Genomic DNA, 18,250 nt, shown 5'->3' with positions numbered 1-18,250 from the left:
TTTCACTTTGGATTGGAGATGATTGATGTGAGTCTGGAAGGAGAGTTTACAGTCTAACCAGACACCTAGGTATTTGTAGTTGTCCACAAATTCTAAGTTAGAACCGTCCAGAGAAGTGATGCTGGACAGGCGGGCAGGTGCACGCAGCGATCGGTTGAAGAGCATGCATTTAGTTTTACTTGTGTTTAGGAGCAGTTGGAGACCACGGAAGGAGAGTTGAATGGCATTGAAGCTCGTCTGGAGGGTTGTTAACACAGTGTCCAAAGAAGGGCCAGAAGTGTACAGAATGGTGTCGTCTGCGTAGAGGTGGATCAGAGATTCACCAGCAGCAAGAGCGACATCATTGATGTATACAGAGAAAAGAGTTGGCCCAAGAATTGAACCCTGTGGTACCCCCATAGAGACTGCCAGAGGTCCAGACAGTAGGCCCTCCGATTTGACACACTGAACTCTGTCAGAGAAGTAGTTGGTGAACCAGGCGACGCAATCGTTTGAGAAACCAAGGCTACTGAGTCTGCCGATGAGGATGTGGTGATTAACAGAGTCAAAAGCTTTGGCCAGGTCAATGAATACGGCAGCACAGTATTGTTTCTTATCGATGGCGGTTACGATGTCGTTTAGGACCTTGAGCGTGGCTGAGGTGCACCCATGACCAGCTCTGAAACCAGATTGCATAGCGGAGAGGGTGCGGTGGGATTCGAAATGGTCGGTAATCTGTTTGTTGACTTGGCTTTCGAAGACCTTAGAAAGGCAGGGTAGGATGGATATAGGTCTGTAGCAATTTGGGTCAAGAGTGTCACCTCCTTTGAAGAGGGGGATGACAGCAGCTGCTTTCCAATCTATGGGAATCTCAGACGACACGAAAGAGAGGTTGAACAGGCTAGTAATAGGGGTTGCAATAATTTCGGCAGATAATTTTAGAAAGAAAGGGTCCAGATTGTCAAGCCCAGCTGATTTGTAGGGGTCCAGATTTTGCAGCTCTTTCAGAACATCAGCTGAATGGATTTGGGAGAAGGAGAAATGGGGGAGGCTTGGGCGAATAGCTGTGGGGGGTGCAGTGCTGTTGAATGCAGTAGGGGTAGTTAGGTGGAAAGCATGGCCAGCCGTAGAAAAATGCTTATTGAAATTCTCAATTATAGTGGGCTTATCGGTGGTGACAGAGTTTCCTATCCTCAGTGCAGTGGGCAGTTGGGAGGAGGTGTTCTTATTCTCCATGGACTTTACAATGTCCCAGAACTTTTTAGAGTTGGAGTTGCACGAAGCGAATTTCTGTTTGAAAAAGCTAGCCTTGGCGTTTCTAACTGCCTGTGTGTATTGGTTTCTAACTTCCCTAAAAAGTTGCATATCGCGGGGGCAGTTCGATGCTAATGCAGAACGCCACAGGATATTTTTGTGTTGGTTAAGGGCAGTCAGGTCTGGGGAGAACCAAGGGCTATGTCTGTTCCTGGCAACATGGCAACATCAGACCAATAATATATTATTAACATTCAAAGTCATACATATGATATGAAGGATGGCATGGAGAGCTGCATGGATGAGGCATGTAGAGAACCTAAAACGGAGACAGGTTCTCCCTTTGTTGGAAAGTAGTTGGTTGAAATTGTTTCAGATTGAGTGGAAAGAAAGAGCAATGAAGAGCCACATTTCAACCTTCATAATACACCTATATTGTGTCTTAGAAGCAAGACATGATGACAGACAGACCATCCCACCACATAATTGTTTCGGGTATCTGCAAGGAGATTTGTAACCTAACCTGTCATAATAAAATGTTACCACCTGTTTTGTTGTGTCCCTAGAAGCCAAATCTAACTAATGTAGCAACATTTGCAAATATATGTCTGTGCAGTGGTGGACCCAATTGTCATACTTGAGTAAAAGTGGGATGACCAAGGATGTTCTCTTGATGCGTGAATTTGAATTTTTTTCTGTCCTGCAAAGCATTCAAAATGTAACTAGTACTTTTGGGTGTCAGGGAAAATGTATGGAGTAAAACTACTTAAATAGTACTTTAAACTATTTTTACTTAAGTACTTTACACCACTGTGTTTGTGTCATATTTTATTGCGGTTGTACAATTTCATAATTTACAAAATATTTTTCCACACATTAAGCAACAAGGAGTTTTGGGGTTAGTCTGCCACCTAATGGTTATTTTAAGTAACTGTCATCAAATGGCAAAACAGCGCGGTGCACACTGGGAGATATTGAGAATTAGATTTTAGTTCGTTCATGGAAATTTATGTGGGTTCTTGAGAAAACGGAGGATTACCGCGACATTTGGACATTGAGCAATCGTGAGTAAAAACCTACATGTGGATAAATGTTCGAATTCCTGTATTAGACCATAAGGACTGGGTTAGGCCCAACATCTAACAAAATCAACCTCATTTTCAAGGCCCCAAATCCGCAGAGCATTGGCGCACGAGAGCTCGCGGTGAAGGGTGATCACCCAGGAAACGTTACACCGATGTTCAGCTGGCGGACTTGCTGTGGCTAACGTTAGCTACATCCTCAATTTGTGAAATTACAGTAGCCACTCTTGGGCAAAATGTCACACACTGGGCCTCCCCCTCGATGGCGGAATTGTCCTAGAAGAGGACAACCTGTAGCAGGTGAGTTGCGAACGCTTGTTGTGTTGCTACAACGTTGGCTAACGTTAGTAGCCACAGTACTGGTGTTGTGGCGCACAAGCTACCTAGCTAACGTTATCTGGCTCACACGGCAACGTGTCTCACATTGTATTTACACAAGTCAATGATTGACCTTTTTTAAGGCCTTTCGTTTGATCTACTAATTATTTACTGGACGAGAACCACGCGTTACCTTAGACTAGAGACAAAATCCCTATGCTAACACTGTTAGCTAACGTTATGTTAGCCCTTGTAGGCGAGTACATCACGTGTCACAACAAACCAGCATACGCATGTATTCATGTTAAAATTAATTGCCCAACAAGAAGCTAAAGTAAACACTAAGGGTCGGTGTTTCTATAGCAACCCCAGCTAAAAAGGGGTGTGTGTGTTTTTGTAGTTAGGATTAGCCAGCCAGATTAGGCTACATGAAACGTCACATGCCATTCGCTTAGAATCATAAAAGTGAATCATGCTTACTAGGGGCGCTCCTTTTAACGTTTTATTTCATGTAAATTGGCCATTAACCATATCATGACGTATGGAAAACACAGGACAGTGAGTGTAGATACATGAGTGGTACTGTTTTCATGGTGTCTGCATATGTTGTGACCTGTCTGTGACCCCTCTTACTTTCAACGTCTCACCAGGTAAATTCCTGCCAATGAAAACTATGTTGGGCCCCAAGTATGATGACAAAGTGCCAGAAGAGAACAGGTTTCATCCAAGCATGCTTTCCCAGTATTTGAAGAGTCTAAAGGTATGTCTTTCCTGATGTTGAAATGTGTTTATTAGTCATTTGTCTCTGTTTGGGAAAATATACTGTAACGACCCTGGGTTTATAAACACGGATATCGACTCTGACGCTTGAGCATGCTTTTGGGGCACAGTCAATAGTGTGCTGAACTTCGGGCTGGAAGGTTGAAGGTTCGAGACCTGCTCCCTGCCTGTTTCATTACATTGGTGTCAGAAGTGATCGCGACTTGCATCCGCGAACGTGCGTGTGCATGGCCAGTGAGTGCATTCCTATAAGACTTTGAGTCGCAAACTAGTGCGAGGACGTGCTCTTTGAAAGGAGGGAGTTGTGTAACGACCATGGGTTTATAAGCTGCTTGAGCCTGCTTTTGAGGCACAGTCGATAGCGTGCTGGACTTTCGGCTAGAAGGTTGAGGGTTTCGAGACCTGCTCCCTGCCTATTTCATTACAATACATTGGTACTCAATTCATCACTGTAGTCTAATGTCAACATATGTTTTGTGTCTTCTCTAGGTTAAAATGGGTTTGCTTGTTGATCTAACAAACACTACTCGCTTCTATGACCGCAACGAGATCGAAAAAGAGGGTGTTAAATATGTGAAGCTTCAATGCAAAGGGTATGTATGCGTGACCTGTTTTTTAAAACTCAAGATTAATTGTCTATATTTACACATACAAATGCCACTAGTTCAAAATAATGATATAATTTCTTGATTGAATATGTTGTGACGAGTTCCTTCCTTGTTTAGCCATGGAGAGAGTCCTTCAGCGGAGACCACTGCGATGTTCATCAGACTATGTGAGAACTTCATGGAGAAGACTCCAACTGAGTTAATAGGTAAGGAATGTTTGTACTGGAGCTGTACATTTTATTCTTCATTGTCAAACAATGTCCCAGGGTCTGGTGTGTTCTTCATGTGGAAAAACATGTTATTTTAGAATTTTTTTGGTCTCATTTTGGTAAGAGTCAAGAGGTGTAATTCATTTACGTTGTAACCTGGTGCAACAATATCCCAAAGAACACCAGTCTCCTCTTTGGGGTGTTGTATTATAGCATATGCCTTCATATCACTACAAAACAGATTTTCAAAGTAAGAGCAGGTCCAAGTTTGTACACTAGGGGGAGCCAGAATATAAGTACCAACAATTTCTCATCTTATCAGTCACCCTCTCTTCCTAATATTCTTTCAGCTCTTTATGATGTGATGCATTTTGTGTTTGTAAATACTATAAAACAGGTTTGTAAAATATTTTATAAAAGTAATCCCATCTAGGTCCTCCTGAGTGGCGCTGCGGTCTAAGACACTTCATTGCAGTGCTTGAAGCTTCACTACAGACCTGGGTTCGATCGCAGGCTGTGTCACATCCCAGGCTGTGTGTCATTAGCCAAGTGTCGTCCGGTTAGGTGAGGGTTTGGTTGGGGGGGGGCTTTACTTGCCTCATTGCGCTCTAGCGACTCCTTGTGGTGGGCTGGGCGCCTGTACCCAGACTTCTGGCGTTAGTTGGACTGTTTCCTCTGACACATTTGTCCGGCTGGCTTCCGAGTTAAGCAGGCGGTTGTTAAGAAGCGCATGTTTCAACCTCCACAAACAGATGTTCCTACACAACCAGGATGCTTTAAATGATTTGCCAGATGTCTAAATTGTTGCACTGCACTGTTCCCATGGACACTATGGCCGTGTCTGAAATTTGTCTCGCTTACTACTTATTTACACTGCAAAATGTATACCAATTGTACTACTTACTATTTAGAACGTACTGTTTAGCGGTTAAGAGCGTTGGGCCAGTAACCGAAAGGTTGCTGGTTTGAATACCTGTGGCAACTAGATGAAAAATCTGTCGATTAGCCCTTGAGCAAGGCACTTAAATGACAAATCTAAATGTAGTGTAGTAAAAAACGAATACAGTAAGCAACAAATATCAGCATACTAGGCTCATCCTACTGAGAATGCGTAATCTAATGTGCAATTAAGTTCATTCCTGCCACTCGTTCATTTTGGTACAGTGCGGCTCCTCAGCTGATTATAAGCTGTTGTAAGACACATGTGGGTCTCTAAAGACAATTCTCTTCCTCAGTAGTGTGCAGCGAATTCTAATAAATGAAAAGCCGAAAGGAGCATGATATCCTGGCATTTAAAGCATACTATGTTTAAAATATTTCACATATTATAAATCTTTCTGTTTTTCGGATACCCAAAATGTGTACTATTTAGAATGTAAGTACGGGTATTCAGACATGGCATCTTTTGACAAAACTCCGTCCAAGGCTACTGGAGCACCGAGGTGTACTTCCATGCTCTGACCAGCAGGGGCCTCTGTGGCACTCTGTTGTGGCCTCTGGCAGTGCAGTTCCACAGCAACCTGTGTTCTGGCTGCTCGCCACTCAGTGCGCGTTGTAAATGAAATTGTTGGAACCTCAGGTTAGAATATATGAATGTAATTATAAAAATCTCCCCTGTCGGCCACCCATTGATATTTATCTGTTCTCTCTGGTATTAATGCAGATGTTGAAATTAGACAGCAGGACTGGAATTAGCAGACACATTTGTCATCTCCTTGCATCATTCCCCCTCAAATAAAAATGATCATCATTACTGGAGACTTCATCTCCATTTCCATCTTCCCCTTTAAATTTTATAGAAACCGCTGAATAACAATGACCGACTGCATCATGGCCGAGGGAGATGCTTCACAGACTGACATGGCCTAGATTCTAAAATCAAACCTGTCCCCCTCACCCCCCAAAATCACATCTCGATGCTGATAGATGCTCCGCAACTGACATACATTTTAAAGAGTGAAGATTTTGTTTGCCCCTATTATACTTCCCTGCTTTGAAAAATAAATGAACTGATTCCCTGTGTGCCCTGGCTGTTTCTCTGTCCCTCCTCCACCCCTCCCCTAGCGTTAGATTGGGTCTGCCGTTCGTATTCATAAAGCGACTCAGTGTAAGAATGCTGATCTAAGATCAGGTTCTCCCGGTCCCGTCATTATCTAAAAAAAGCTAAATGGATCCTAGATCAGCATTCCTACTCTGAAATGCTTTATGAATATGGGCCCTTGTGTATGTAGCATAACCTCCAGACATAGTGTCAGATAGTGGTTGATGAACTGGTTTTACAGTAACTGTCCAGTGTTTTCAGATTTCTATGAAATATGATCTTTATTTACTTACAATATGAGTGAAATTGTTTTCCTTCCCCCAAAATGGTAATTAAGTATTTTAAAAAGCAGCTTTTCTGTGTTGGAATGGTGTTGGCGTACCCCAACAACAGAATGGTGTGGGCATATACCGGTCATTCAAAATATTTATGCGAGTAGACCGCTGATTGGCCAGCTCATCTTCCTCTAGAGCTCTTATTGGCCAGCTGGTCCTCCTCAAGAAGATGACATCGTGTTCTGTTTGATGTGGGGTTATTTTTAAGTGTTTTTTTTTCCCCCTGTAATTTATGCTTTGGCCGTAAATGTGTTTTGACCCCTTTCTGTGTTTGCAAACATTGCCGCACAAGGGCAATGCTTGCAAGTTGGTGGCAGAACACGGAGGAGTTCTTGCAGGACACCAGGAATAAAAAAGCTAATGAGTGCATTTCACGCTACTTTTGTATTATAATTGGATTTTAAGGCTCGTATGAATGTCCTGCTTAATATAATGTTTGCGTCATTGCAAATCAACTGCATTATACTTCAAAAAAAACACTTCAACTTCAACCAGTAAAATGGCTCTTTGGCTAGCTTTTGCTACAGCCTAATTTCAATGAGCATTAGCATTCTAGCTAACAACTGCTGCATCCCACATTCTTTTTGTTGTTGAAAAGATCACAACCAAATATAATCTTAGTGACCTGTTGAAGAAGGAATCAAAACATTGTAAGCGTATGAGAACCCCAAAAAGGTATTTTGTTTAGAAGTAATACCATAGATTTATGTTTGTATGTTGAATGGGCGCAGATGGTGATGGCTTTGTTACTGCAGCCAAGAGTCGCACACATCGCTGCGTGACGTCAGTATGTTGTACTGGAAAGGGGTCTATAGGACGAGTCAACATTATTTGGATGTGAGTTAACAGAATATTACCTTTTTAAAAGTGCGATTTTCAACGGGCAGTTACTTTAACCCCCTAGAGTCAATTGACGCACATGATACAAAATCCCCATCAATATCCATTAGTTTAAGCTAGATGTCGATGTCGCACTTCTGCATCTTTAGTGAAAGATGGCAGAGCTAGAGCGGTGTTTGATTTTCGGGATGTCTCACGGACTGACAATCTTCAAATGAAAACGCCTGTAGCATCCGAACAGTAGCGTTTGCTCTGTGACCCCCGCAAGTGTCACAGGACTCATCTGAAGGTAACCGGTACCGGTTTAATAAAATCTATGCTACCTACCCAAAAAAAGGAGTTAAATATGTGTAAATTAAACAACACAAATATCTCCTAGAAATAAGACACTTCAAAACCTTGTTTTTATGATTTTTAACAACCTCATTTTTTTGCTATTTTATTAATGTTATTCAATGCGTTTCAATGGGATTTGGTACTAAAGGCCAAATTTATGATTTTATCAATTGAATCAATAAAGGGGTTTTAAAATGCTAAATGATCCATGGTATGACCACCCCCCACCTAGAGAAGCATCGCCCAGTAGACAATTAGGGGTCTTTCAGGACCCAGTGGGTATTATGCGTAGCCAGGCCACCAGCTCCACCACCTCCTGTCTTGACATATAGGATTCATGTCATGCATGTAATAAGATGGTTAGAAAGTGACAGGGTTATTGGACTGCCTCATTTGCGTTTTGTTGAATACAAGTGCGTGCGTGTGTGTGCACCAATTGTAGTAGTAGTGACAGATGGGCACTTTGCTTTGTTGACATGTGCAGTGTCTTCTCTGTTCTCCCACAGGTGTCCACTGCACGCACGGCTTCAACCGGACAGGCTTTCTGATCTGTGCTTACCTGGTGGAGAAGTTGGACTGGAGGTAAGGCCATGCCATCCCGATCAATCAACACCCCACAGAACTGTGTTTATCACATATGACTTCTGTCTGTGTGTGTGTGTCTCACTGCCAAATCACATGTTCACGTATTCCAACATTGACCACAGAACCAACACAATTCCCAGAGTGGTATGGCTTGCATCACTTCTGTGTGTTCAGGATGGACCCCTGCAGTCCCGTTAGGGGTGGAGCCATGTTGCTGTGGAAGCAGACTTAAGCCTTGTGGTTGACCGGGTTGGGTTCTATCAGAGACTTCTTCTATTACAACTATTCCTACCTGCACAAACCATATGATAAGCGCCAATACAAAACTGGCCACTTCATTGACACACCTCTGCAATAAAAGTCTCTGGGTTCTATATGCAGTACCAGTCAAAAGTTAGGACACGTTGACTCATTCAAGGTTTTTATTTATTTAAAAAAAAATGTCTACATTGTAGAATAATAGTGAAGACATCAAAACTATGAAGTAACACATGGAATCATGTTGTAACCAAAAAAGTGTTAAACAAATGAAAATATATTTTAGGTTCCACAAAGTAGCCACCCCTTGCCTTGATGACAGCTTGACTTTGTCCCAAATGTAATGTCACAAGGAGGGATGTTGTCAGTGTCAATAAAGTCGCGCTTGGGGAAAGACAGAGGCTCCCAGGCTGGTGGTGAAGAGTCAACTCCACACCTGACTCCAGAGGTGCTGAATCATTTACCTCAGCGGAAAAGAAAGGCAGGGGATGATTGTGTCTTTAGGCAGGAAGAGAATGTGTATTTGTAAATGGGTCTTGGAAAGGTTAGCGGAATCTGTAAATTCCCTTGGGCTCAGTGTTGGAGGTATAGGCAGGATGAGGATGAACAACCTCCTCATTCTCTTCCCCCCCATTTCCTCTGGTTAAATAATCCCACAGTACACACAGACAGAGACAGTCTGAGATGTGCATCAGTTCTGGTTCTGGATGACAATATCACATGTGGTTGATATTTCCTTTCTCACACGGTCAGCCACAGAATCAGTCAGCAGACGTATAATAACTACTCTGCTACTTAGCAGCTATCTGATCAGATATGTTTGTTGAAGGATTCTTGACAGGGTTGCCCATTGGTCAAATAGGACTGATGAGCTGAGACGTCTAGTACGCTGATGGCTCATTGACATCCTGTCTCTGAGTTCTGCTGTGAGGATAGAGGGCCTGACTGCTGTTTTTTTTGGGGGGGGGTGAACTATTGTTTTTATTCGATCACATCAAGGTGATGTGGTGGCAACCAGCGCTGAACAATACGTTTTTTTGGCAGCTGTCAGCGCAGCCACACTGTTTCTTGTTCAGCTGCATACTGCAGGGCTCTACGGTGCGACCATTTTACTTGCATATGCGTGCATATGTTTTGCTGTGCGACCTGAAATATTAATTTAGGAGCATTAGTGCACCTAGAAAAATTAGGCATTCTAACTGTAATCCCTCATATTTTGAATTGTGCTCCTGAATTTCTTTGTGTGCCTTCATTTTTCTACTTAGGCGCCCAGGTGCTCCTTGTAAAAAAAAAATATATATATACAAAAAAATAATAATAAAAATAAATAAAAAAGTCAGCGTAGAGCCCTGTACCTGAATCGTCATTAAGTAGAAGAGGAATTGGGGCACAGTTTTCTCAATCGTGTCAGACAGAATAGATTACACTTTCCAAATCTCATGACAATCCAGGGCCTGACTGATGTTCTGTTGTGTTCCTCTGTGTGTCTCTTGATGTGGGTCAGTGTCGAGGCGGCGGTGGCTGCGTTCGCCCAGGCCCGCGCCCCTGGGATCTACAAAGGCGACTACCTCAAGGAGCTCTTCCGTCGCTATGGAGACGTCGAAGACGCCCCCGCCGCCCCCGTGCTACCAGAGTGGTGCTTCGACGACGACGACGGCGACCAGGACGACGATGGCAACGTGATTGGCCAAGAGTCTCAGTCAGGCCCCTCCTCCTCTGAGTCGGCGCCGGGGAAACGGAGGAAGGAGAGACTAAAATTTGTGAGACTCAGACTGACTGAGAAAAGAGAGGGCACTGGGGAAATGGGCTGTTTCCAAATAGAGAGGCAGTGTCCCTAATGGTAAACTAACCCCTATATAGGAAATGCGTTGCCATTTGGGATGCAGTCTGAGAGTGACCGAGCACTGGGGAAATGTGCTGTAGCTTAGGAGCTGAGAGAGGATATCCATTGGTTCTGCTCCAGATGACACACAGCTCATGTGGTGTGACTGAGAGCCGTGTGGGACCCTCTGTGATATTGGCGCTCTCCAAATGTACATCATATGCATGCCTCTTAAGTCTGTGCAAGAGGAGACTCCTCTGAAGTGATACAAACAAGGGCAAATTTGCTTAAATCACCAGAAAGATATAAAAAAATACGGGGCCCTCATCTATTTTTCCATCTGCATCCCAAATGGCACTCCTATTTAGTGCCCTTTGGACCAGGGCACATAGAGCTCTGGTCGGAAGTAGTGTACTATTATAGGGAATAGGATGCTATTTGGGACATAGTCTCAGTCACAGACCCAATGAGAGCACCACACCATGGAATGATGGCATTAGATAACAGAAAATCTTCCCCAAATGTAATTCCTGGGCTGTTTCCCCGAGCTGTTAGGATTGTGTGTTTTCAATAGGACGTCAATGTATTTTTTTATTTCTTCTCCCAAATGTCCAAGTCCCAACTTGTTACGTGTCGTACTCTGTCTGTCTCAGGGTGCTATATTCGTGGAGGGGGTCACAGTGAAAGGCGTCACGCAGCTCACCACACAGCCTAAACTGGCCGAGATCCAACGGAAGTGTCAGGAGTTTGCGGAATGGGAAAAGTGAGGATTCTTTCTCTCTACTGATCTCTTTCTCAATCTCTCTTTGTCGTATATACCCTTCTGGTAGCACTGTGTGTGTGTGACTCACTCTTACTGGAGATTTTTATAGGCTTTGTACTAGAGGTCGACAGATTATGATTTTTCAACGCCGATACCGATTATTGGAGGACCAAAAAAGCCGATACCGATTAATCGTCCGATTTTATTTGTTTGTAATAATGACAATTACAACAATACTGAATGACCACTTATTTTAACTTTATATAATACATCAATAAAATCAATTTAGCCTCAAATAAATAATGAAACATGTTCAATTTGGTTTAAATAATGCAAAAACAAAGTGTTGGAGAAGAAAGTAAAAGTGCAGTATGTGCCATGTAAGAAAGCTAACGTTTAAGTTCCTTGCTCAGAACATGATAACATATGAAAGCTGGTGGTTCCTTTTAACATGAGTCTTCAATATTCCCAGGTAAGTTTTAGGTTGTAGTTATTATAGGAATGATAGGACTACTTCTCTCTATACGATTTGTATTTCATATACCTTTGACTATTGGATGTTCTTATAGGCACTTTAGTATTGCCAGTGTAACAGTATAGCTTCCGTCCCTCTCCTCGCTCCTACCTGGGCTCGAACCAGGAACACATCGACAACAGCTACCCTTGAAGCAGCGTTACCCATGCAGAGCAAGGGGAACAACTACTCCAAGCCTCAGAGCGAGTGACGTTTGAAACGCTATTAGCGCGCACCCGCTAACTAACTAGCCATTTCACATCGGTTACACCAGCCTAATCTAGGGAGTTGATAGGCTTGAAGCCATAAACAGCGCAATGCTTGAAGCACAGCGAAGCGCTGCTGGCAAAACGCACGAAAGTGCTGTTTGAATGAATGCTTAATTATAATATAATAACACACAGAAATACGAGCCTTAGGTCATTAATATGGTCGAATCCGGAAACTATCATCTCGAAAACAAAAAGTTTTTCCTTTCAGTGAAATACAGAACCGTTCCGTATTTTATCTAACGGGTGGCATCCCTAAGTCTAAATATTCCTGTTATATTGCACAACCTTCAATGTTATCTCATAATTACATAAAATTCTGGCAAATTAGTTCGCAACGAGCCAGGAGGCCCAGACTGTTGCATATACCCTGACTCTGCATGCAATGAACGCAAGAGAACTGACACAATTCCACCTGGTTATATTGCCTGCTAACCTGGATTTATTTTAGATAAATATGCAGGTTTAAAAATATATACTTCTGTGTATTGATTTTAAGAAAGGCATTGATGTTTATGGTTAGGTACAGTCGTGCAACGATTGTGCTTTTTTCGCAAATGCGCTTTTGTTAAATCATCCCCCGTTTGGCGAAGTCGGCTGTCTTTGTTAGGAAGAAACAGTCTTCACAGTTTGCAACGAGCCAGGCGGCCCAAACTGCTGTATATACCCTGACTCTGTTGCAAGAGAAGTGACACATTTTCCCTAGTTAAAAGAAATTCATGTTAGCAGGCAATATTAACTAAATATGCAGGTTTAAAAATATATACTTGTGTATTGATTTTAAGAAAGTCATTGATGTTTATGGTTAGGTACATAAGCGATTATATGCAACGCAGGACAGGCTAGATAAACTAGTAATATCATCAACCATGTGCAGTTAACTAGTGATTATGATTGATTGTTTTTTATAAGATAAGTTTAATGCTAGCTAGCAACTTACCTTGGCTTCTTACTGCATTCGCATAACAGGCAGGCTCCTCGTGGAGTGCAATGTAAAGCAGGTGGTTAGAGCGTTGGACTAGTTAACTGTAAGGTTGCAAGATTGAATCCCCGAGCTGACAAGGTAAAGATCTGTCGTTCTGCCCCTGAACAAGGCACTTAACCCACCGTTCCTAGGCCATCATTGACAATAAGAATGTGTTCATAACTGACTTGCCTAGGTAAATAAAGGTGTAAAAAATACCGATTTCCCATTGTTATGAAAACTTGAAATCGGCCCTAATTAATCGGCCATTCCGATTAATCGGTCAACCTCTACTTTGTACTGTTATAGGCGTCCGCATGCTTCCCATCCAAAACAGTTTGCATATTCTTTTGTGTATTTTTAGTATATATATTTTCTTACCCCTTTTTCTTCCCAATTTTGTGGTATCCAATTGGTAGTTAGTCTTGTCCCATCGCTGCAACTCCCGTACGGACTCGGGAGAGGCAAAGGTCGAGAGCCGTGTGTCCTCCAAAACACAACCCAACCAAGCCGCACTGCTTGTTGACACAATGCCCACTTAACCCGGAAGGCAGCCGCCCCAATGTGTCGGAGGAAACACCGTACACCTGGCGACCGAGTCAGCTTGCACTGCGCCCGGGCCGCCACAGGAGTCGCTAGAGCGCGATGGGACAAGGACATCCCGGCCGGCCAAACCCACCCATAACCCGGACGATGCTGGGCCAATTGTTCGCCGCCCCATGTCTCCCGGTCGCGGCCGGCTGTGACAGACCCTGGACACAAACCAATTTGTGACGTTTTGGTCTTTGGCAAGGTTTTTTTTTTTTGTTGATGTTCGTGCACTCACCATTTTTTCTTGTGGCATGCCGAAGGTTGGTAGCCAAAGTCTATGGCCCTTCGTTGATGATTGGTCAACAGTAAGGATTCTTCAATTAAGTGTTTATCATTCAACGAGAGACTCGTTTTCATTCAATTGAGAATTACTGGACCAAACATCTTAGCTGGAAGTAAAATTGTGCGGCAAAGACCTCGGAACAAAATAACTCAAGAAATCAAATATATTTTTTTAAATCTTAGATGAATTCTGACTTTTGAGGAAGTGTACACTGGCTACACCGTCTCAAGAGGGCGAGAGTACTATTGCCCCTTTTTGTCTCGTTTTTCAAGCTAAGGTCTTAAGGGAGTATGCGAGGCACAGACATTCACTTCGCCAAGCTGAGTTCTGCTAGGAGCGAACCGAACCTAATATGCAGACGCCTTAAGAGATACAAGGGTAGGAAATGACTGTTCTGCCGTAGGTGTCTTTTTTCTTTACTAGCGATATGGAGGAATTGTGGTGTTTCAGCTCTACAGCCTCATGTCTCATATGAGAGGAGTTTCATGTAAGAGTTTTATAAAGCTGTCTGAATTTCTAATCTCTTATGTTCTCACCAGGACATTGTTGATAAAAGGGTATTCTGTGTGTATTCTAGGTCCGGGTTTCCAGGTGCTCAGCCCGTGTCCATGGACAGGCGGAACCTTCGCTTTCTAGAACAGAATCCCTACAAGGTCAGCTGGAAGGCTGACGGCACACGGTGAGTCCCTCGTCTTTTGGTGTCCTCCCTCCTCCTATATAACCACAAAGGGCTCACAACAGGTTGGTTAACACACTTATAGAATTCCCATCCAACTGTGCTTCACTGGAGGACTTGAATATGAATCAATTTGTGCAGTGGATTTGGCAATTTAGATGTTTTCTCTCCTCTCCCTGGTATTTAGCTTCCAGTCCTCACTGACAATATGCAGGAATATTATGGTGAGCAGCACATGCCTTTTATATGGCAGTATCTGACTGTGCACTCAGCACTGATCCCCTGGCTTCATTTATCATTCATTTTCCTGGCCTTTTAGTCAGGACTGTGAGCTGAATACTAACGTTGTTCCCGTACACTGCAAATATGGATTTTAATCGTCTTCGATTAGCCCAGCACACTTGAGTGGCAGCGCTACTCGGTTTGTGTGGAGGTTGGCTTTAATTGCGGAGTGGCTGGACAGAGGCAGCCACAGGTGTAGCCAGGGGTTGTGGCTGTCTCACACAAATTTCCTTCTCACTGGAATAAGACTTCCAACAGATCAACACAGATCATCTTTCCAATCACTTTTCAGTGTGAATTGTTTTGCCTTCCCATACCCTGGAGGCCAGCATCCTGTCCAGGGGCTGTACTTGTTTTTAGTATTCTGTCGGCCTGTACTGAAACACTTTCTCTCTTGATACGCTGGTGAATATTTCATGAAGCAATGCAGTCAGTTTGAGAAATTTGACATATCAGTGCTTTCATTTCCTGAGGGAGTGAGGTGAGTGGTCTGTGGAGACCTGGCACCCATCCAAGAAGGAACATGTCCACCCAGCTCTCTTCAGCTACCAACCCTTGGTCAATGTCACTGATGGGGGTCCTTGGCGCTCTGGGTCTTTTCGAAGAAATGCCCCAGATGCTCCAACTTATATAAGTGAGAAGAATCAGGCCCACCTCAATCATTTAGGGGCAATTCCCTTAGTCGGTACAGAGGCGGTCCATAGGCTGATGGCAGGCCGTGCTTAGAGCAGATTTATGTTTTCCAGAGCCGAGATGGGTTTCCCATCTAAAACTCCTTGGTTATGTCCCAAATGGCACACTATTCCCTACATAGTGTGATACTTTTGACCAGGACCCATAGGGCTAGTGAATTATATAGGGGATAGGGTGCCATTTGGGACGTAACCCATGTGGTGTTCAGATAAATGAGAGTAGCTTGTTTTCTCCTGAGAGCCCAGCCAGGCCTTCTTATTCACTTTGCAACGGCTCGCCTGTTGTGGAACCACTGCCTCCCCGCCCACTGCCTCCCCGTCCACTGCCTGCTTGCCTTTCAGCTTTTCTCCAACCACTTCTTCCAATGTTCCTTCATCTTATTGCCACTTTAATGCATCTCCAATTGCTTATTCTACAGGAGATGAAACAAGCTCACTCTATGGCTTTTTGCTTATTTGTTTCCCCTGGCCTGCATTCCAAAGTACATTATGAATGAGCCCTTGTGGGTTGGAAGCCATGGTAAATGTTCAAATTGTTGCTCTGTAGTTTTTGTTGTTGTTGTAATATCAGTTGGGAGTGAGTCATGCATGACTGAGTAGCGTCATCATGAACAGGTCCCAGTCGTTGTTTAAATGCCCAGTTGGAAGGGAAGCAAAAATAATGGAAGTGAAAGTAGTGGGAAGAGGAGTCATTGAATAAATGCAGGTCTGTCAGAAACTGACGTTGATCTGTCCTTTGCTGGAGCAAATTGAGCCCGTCACACCAGATAAAGATGTCTTATCACACAATGCACAGTACTGCTCCATCAGTATACCAATAACAGGGCTTAGAGATATCGAAGCAATGATACTTCCTGAGATTTGCCTTCGGGGATTGCTTTCTGGCTGATGCAGCTGTCCACCTTTTTAAGTTTACTTCAGCTTTTAACATGCTGTCTGGTATCTATCCAGGTTACAGCTCAATGCTAAAAACAGTCTGAGACTCCATTCTCCCCATCCCTCAGTGCTTCTCATCACTCAGCAAGAGACATCTTACCTTAGGTGTATTCATTAGTCGGAAATCTGTTGCAAAACCGTTTGCTGTAGGAAGCAAACGGAATGAAACTGGGAGGGACCTACCTGAATTTTGTTCAATAAACTCTTGTTTTTGTTGCAAAAAATATCTGTTTGAAGTAAACGGATGGAATCAGACTAATGAGTACACCCCTTGACATCTCTTACAGAAGGTGTAGGCAACCCTGGTCCTGGAGTACCGTAGGGACTTCATATTTTTGATTTAACCGACCTGGAAGACCAGGTGTGTTGAATTTAGGCAATCACTTAACTGATCAATTGACCAGGTGTGGTGCCCATGTTGGAACATAATCCTGTGGGACTCCAAGACCAGGTTTGCCTACCCCTGTCTTACAGTAACTGTCCAGTGAAAATATGGGTACAGTACCAGTCAAGTTTGGACACCTACTCATTCAAGGGTTTTTCTTTTATTTGTACTTGTTTCTATATTTTAGATAAATAGTCAAGACATCTAAACTATGAAATGACACATGGAATCATGTAGTAATCAAAAATGTGTGGAATTTCTTTATTTCTTAATGCTTTTGCGCCAGTCAGTTGTTGTGACAAGGCACGGGGGTATACAGAAGATAGCCCTATTTGGTAAAAGACCAAGTACATTTTATGGCAAGAACTGCTCAAAAAAGCAAAGAGAAATTACAATTCATCATTGCTTTAAGACATGGTCAGTCAATCTGAAAAATGTCAAGAACTTTGAAAGTTTCTTCAAGTGCAGTTGCAAAAACCATCAAGTGCTATGATGAAACTGGCTCTCATGAGGACCGCCACAGGAAAGAAAGACCCAGAGTTACCTCTGCTGCGGAGGATAAGTTCATTAGAACTACCAGCCTCAGAAATTGCATCCCAAATAAATTCTTCAGAGTTCATGTAATAGACACATCTCAACACCAATTGTTCAGAGGAGACTGCGTGACTCAGGCCTTCATGGTCAAATTGCTGCAAAGAAACCACAACTGAAGGACACCAATAAGAAGAGACTTGCTTGGGCCAAGAAACACAAGCAATGTGTAGACCGATGGAAATCTGTCCTTTGGTCTGATGAGTCCAAATTTGAGATTTCTGGTTCCAACCGCCGTGTCTTTGTGATGCAGAGTAGGTGAACGGATGAACTCTGCATGTGTTGTTCCCACCTTGAAGCATGGAGGAGGTGGTGTGATGTGTGGGGGGTGCTTTGCTGGTGACACTGTCAGTGATTTATTTAGAATTCAAGGCACACTTAACCAGCATGGCTTCCACAGCATTCTGCAGCGACACGCCATCCCATCTAGTTTGCGCTTAGTTTTTCAACAGGAAAATGACCCAACACACCTTCAGGCTGTGTAAGGGCTATTTGACCAAGAAGGAGAGTGATGGAGTGCTGCATCAGATGACCAATTGAGATGGCTTGGGATGAGTTGGACCACAGAGTGAAGGAAAAGCAGCCAACAAGTGCTCAGCATATGTTGGAACGCCTTCAAGACTGTTGGAAAAGCATTCCAGGTGAAGCTGGTTGAGAGAATGCCAAGAGTGTGCAAAGTGTGGCTGTTTGAAGAGTTTCAAATATAAGTATTTGATTTGTTTAACACTTTTTTTTGGTTACTACATGATTCCATATGTGTTATTTCATAATTTTGATGTCTTTATTATTCTACAATGTAGAAAATAGTACAAATAAAGAAGAACCCTTGAATGAGTAGGTCAACTTTTGACTGGTAC

The 18,250-nt window shown here is 43.2% G+C and overlaps 1 protein-coding gene across 2 annotated transcripts in view; it reads left to right on the top strand.

The window, feature by feature from the left end:
- Window positions 1-2,148: 2,148 nt before the first annotated feature.
- The window catches only part of rngtt (RNA guanylyltransferase and 5'-phosphatase), a 155,352-nt gene continuing 139,250 nt past the window's right edge, over window positions 2,149-18,250 (top strand). The window contains exons 1-9 of one of the 2 annotated variants that reach the window (XM_014204745.3): window positions 2,149-2,297; window positions 2,399-2,615; window positions 3,284-3,393; window positions 3,903-4,006; window positions 4,139-4,227; window positions 8,289-8,364; window positions 10,130-10,385; window positions 11,101-11,210; window positions 14,409-14,510. In XM_014204745.3, the coding sequence (XP_014060220.1) occupies window positions 2,552-2,615; window positions 3,284-3,393; window positions 3,903-4,006; window positions 4,139-4,227; window positions 8,289-8,364; window positions 10,130-10,385; window positions 11,101-11,210; window positions 14,409-14,510 (911 nt within the window). In that variant the 5' untranslated portion in view covers window positions 2,149-2,297; window positions 2,399-2,551. 2 annotated transcript variants of the gene reach the window in all.

This window comes from Salmo salar, chromosome 06, assembly GCF_965601325.2.
Source record: "Salmo salar chromosome 06, fSalSal1, whole genome shotgun sequence".
Taxonomy (NCBI): Eukaryota; Metazoa; Chordata; class Actinopteri; order Salmoniformes; family Salmonidae; genus Salmo; species Salmo salar.
This window is presented reverse-complemented; position numbering and strand designations above follow the sequence as displayed.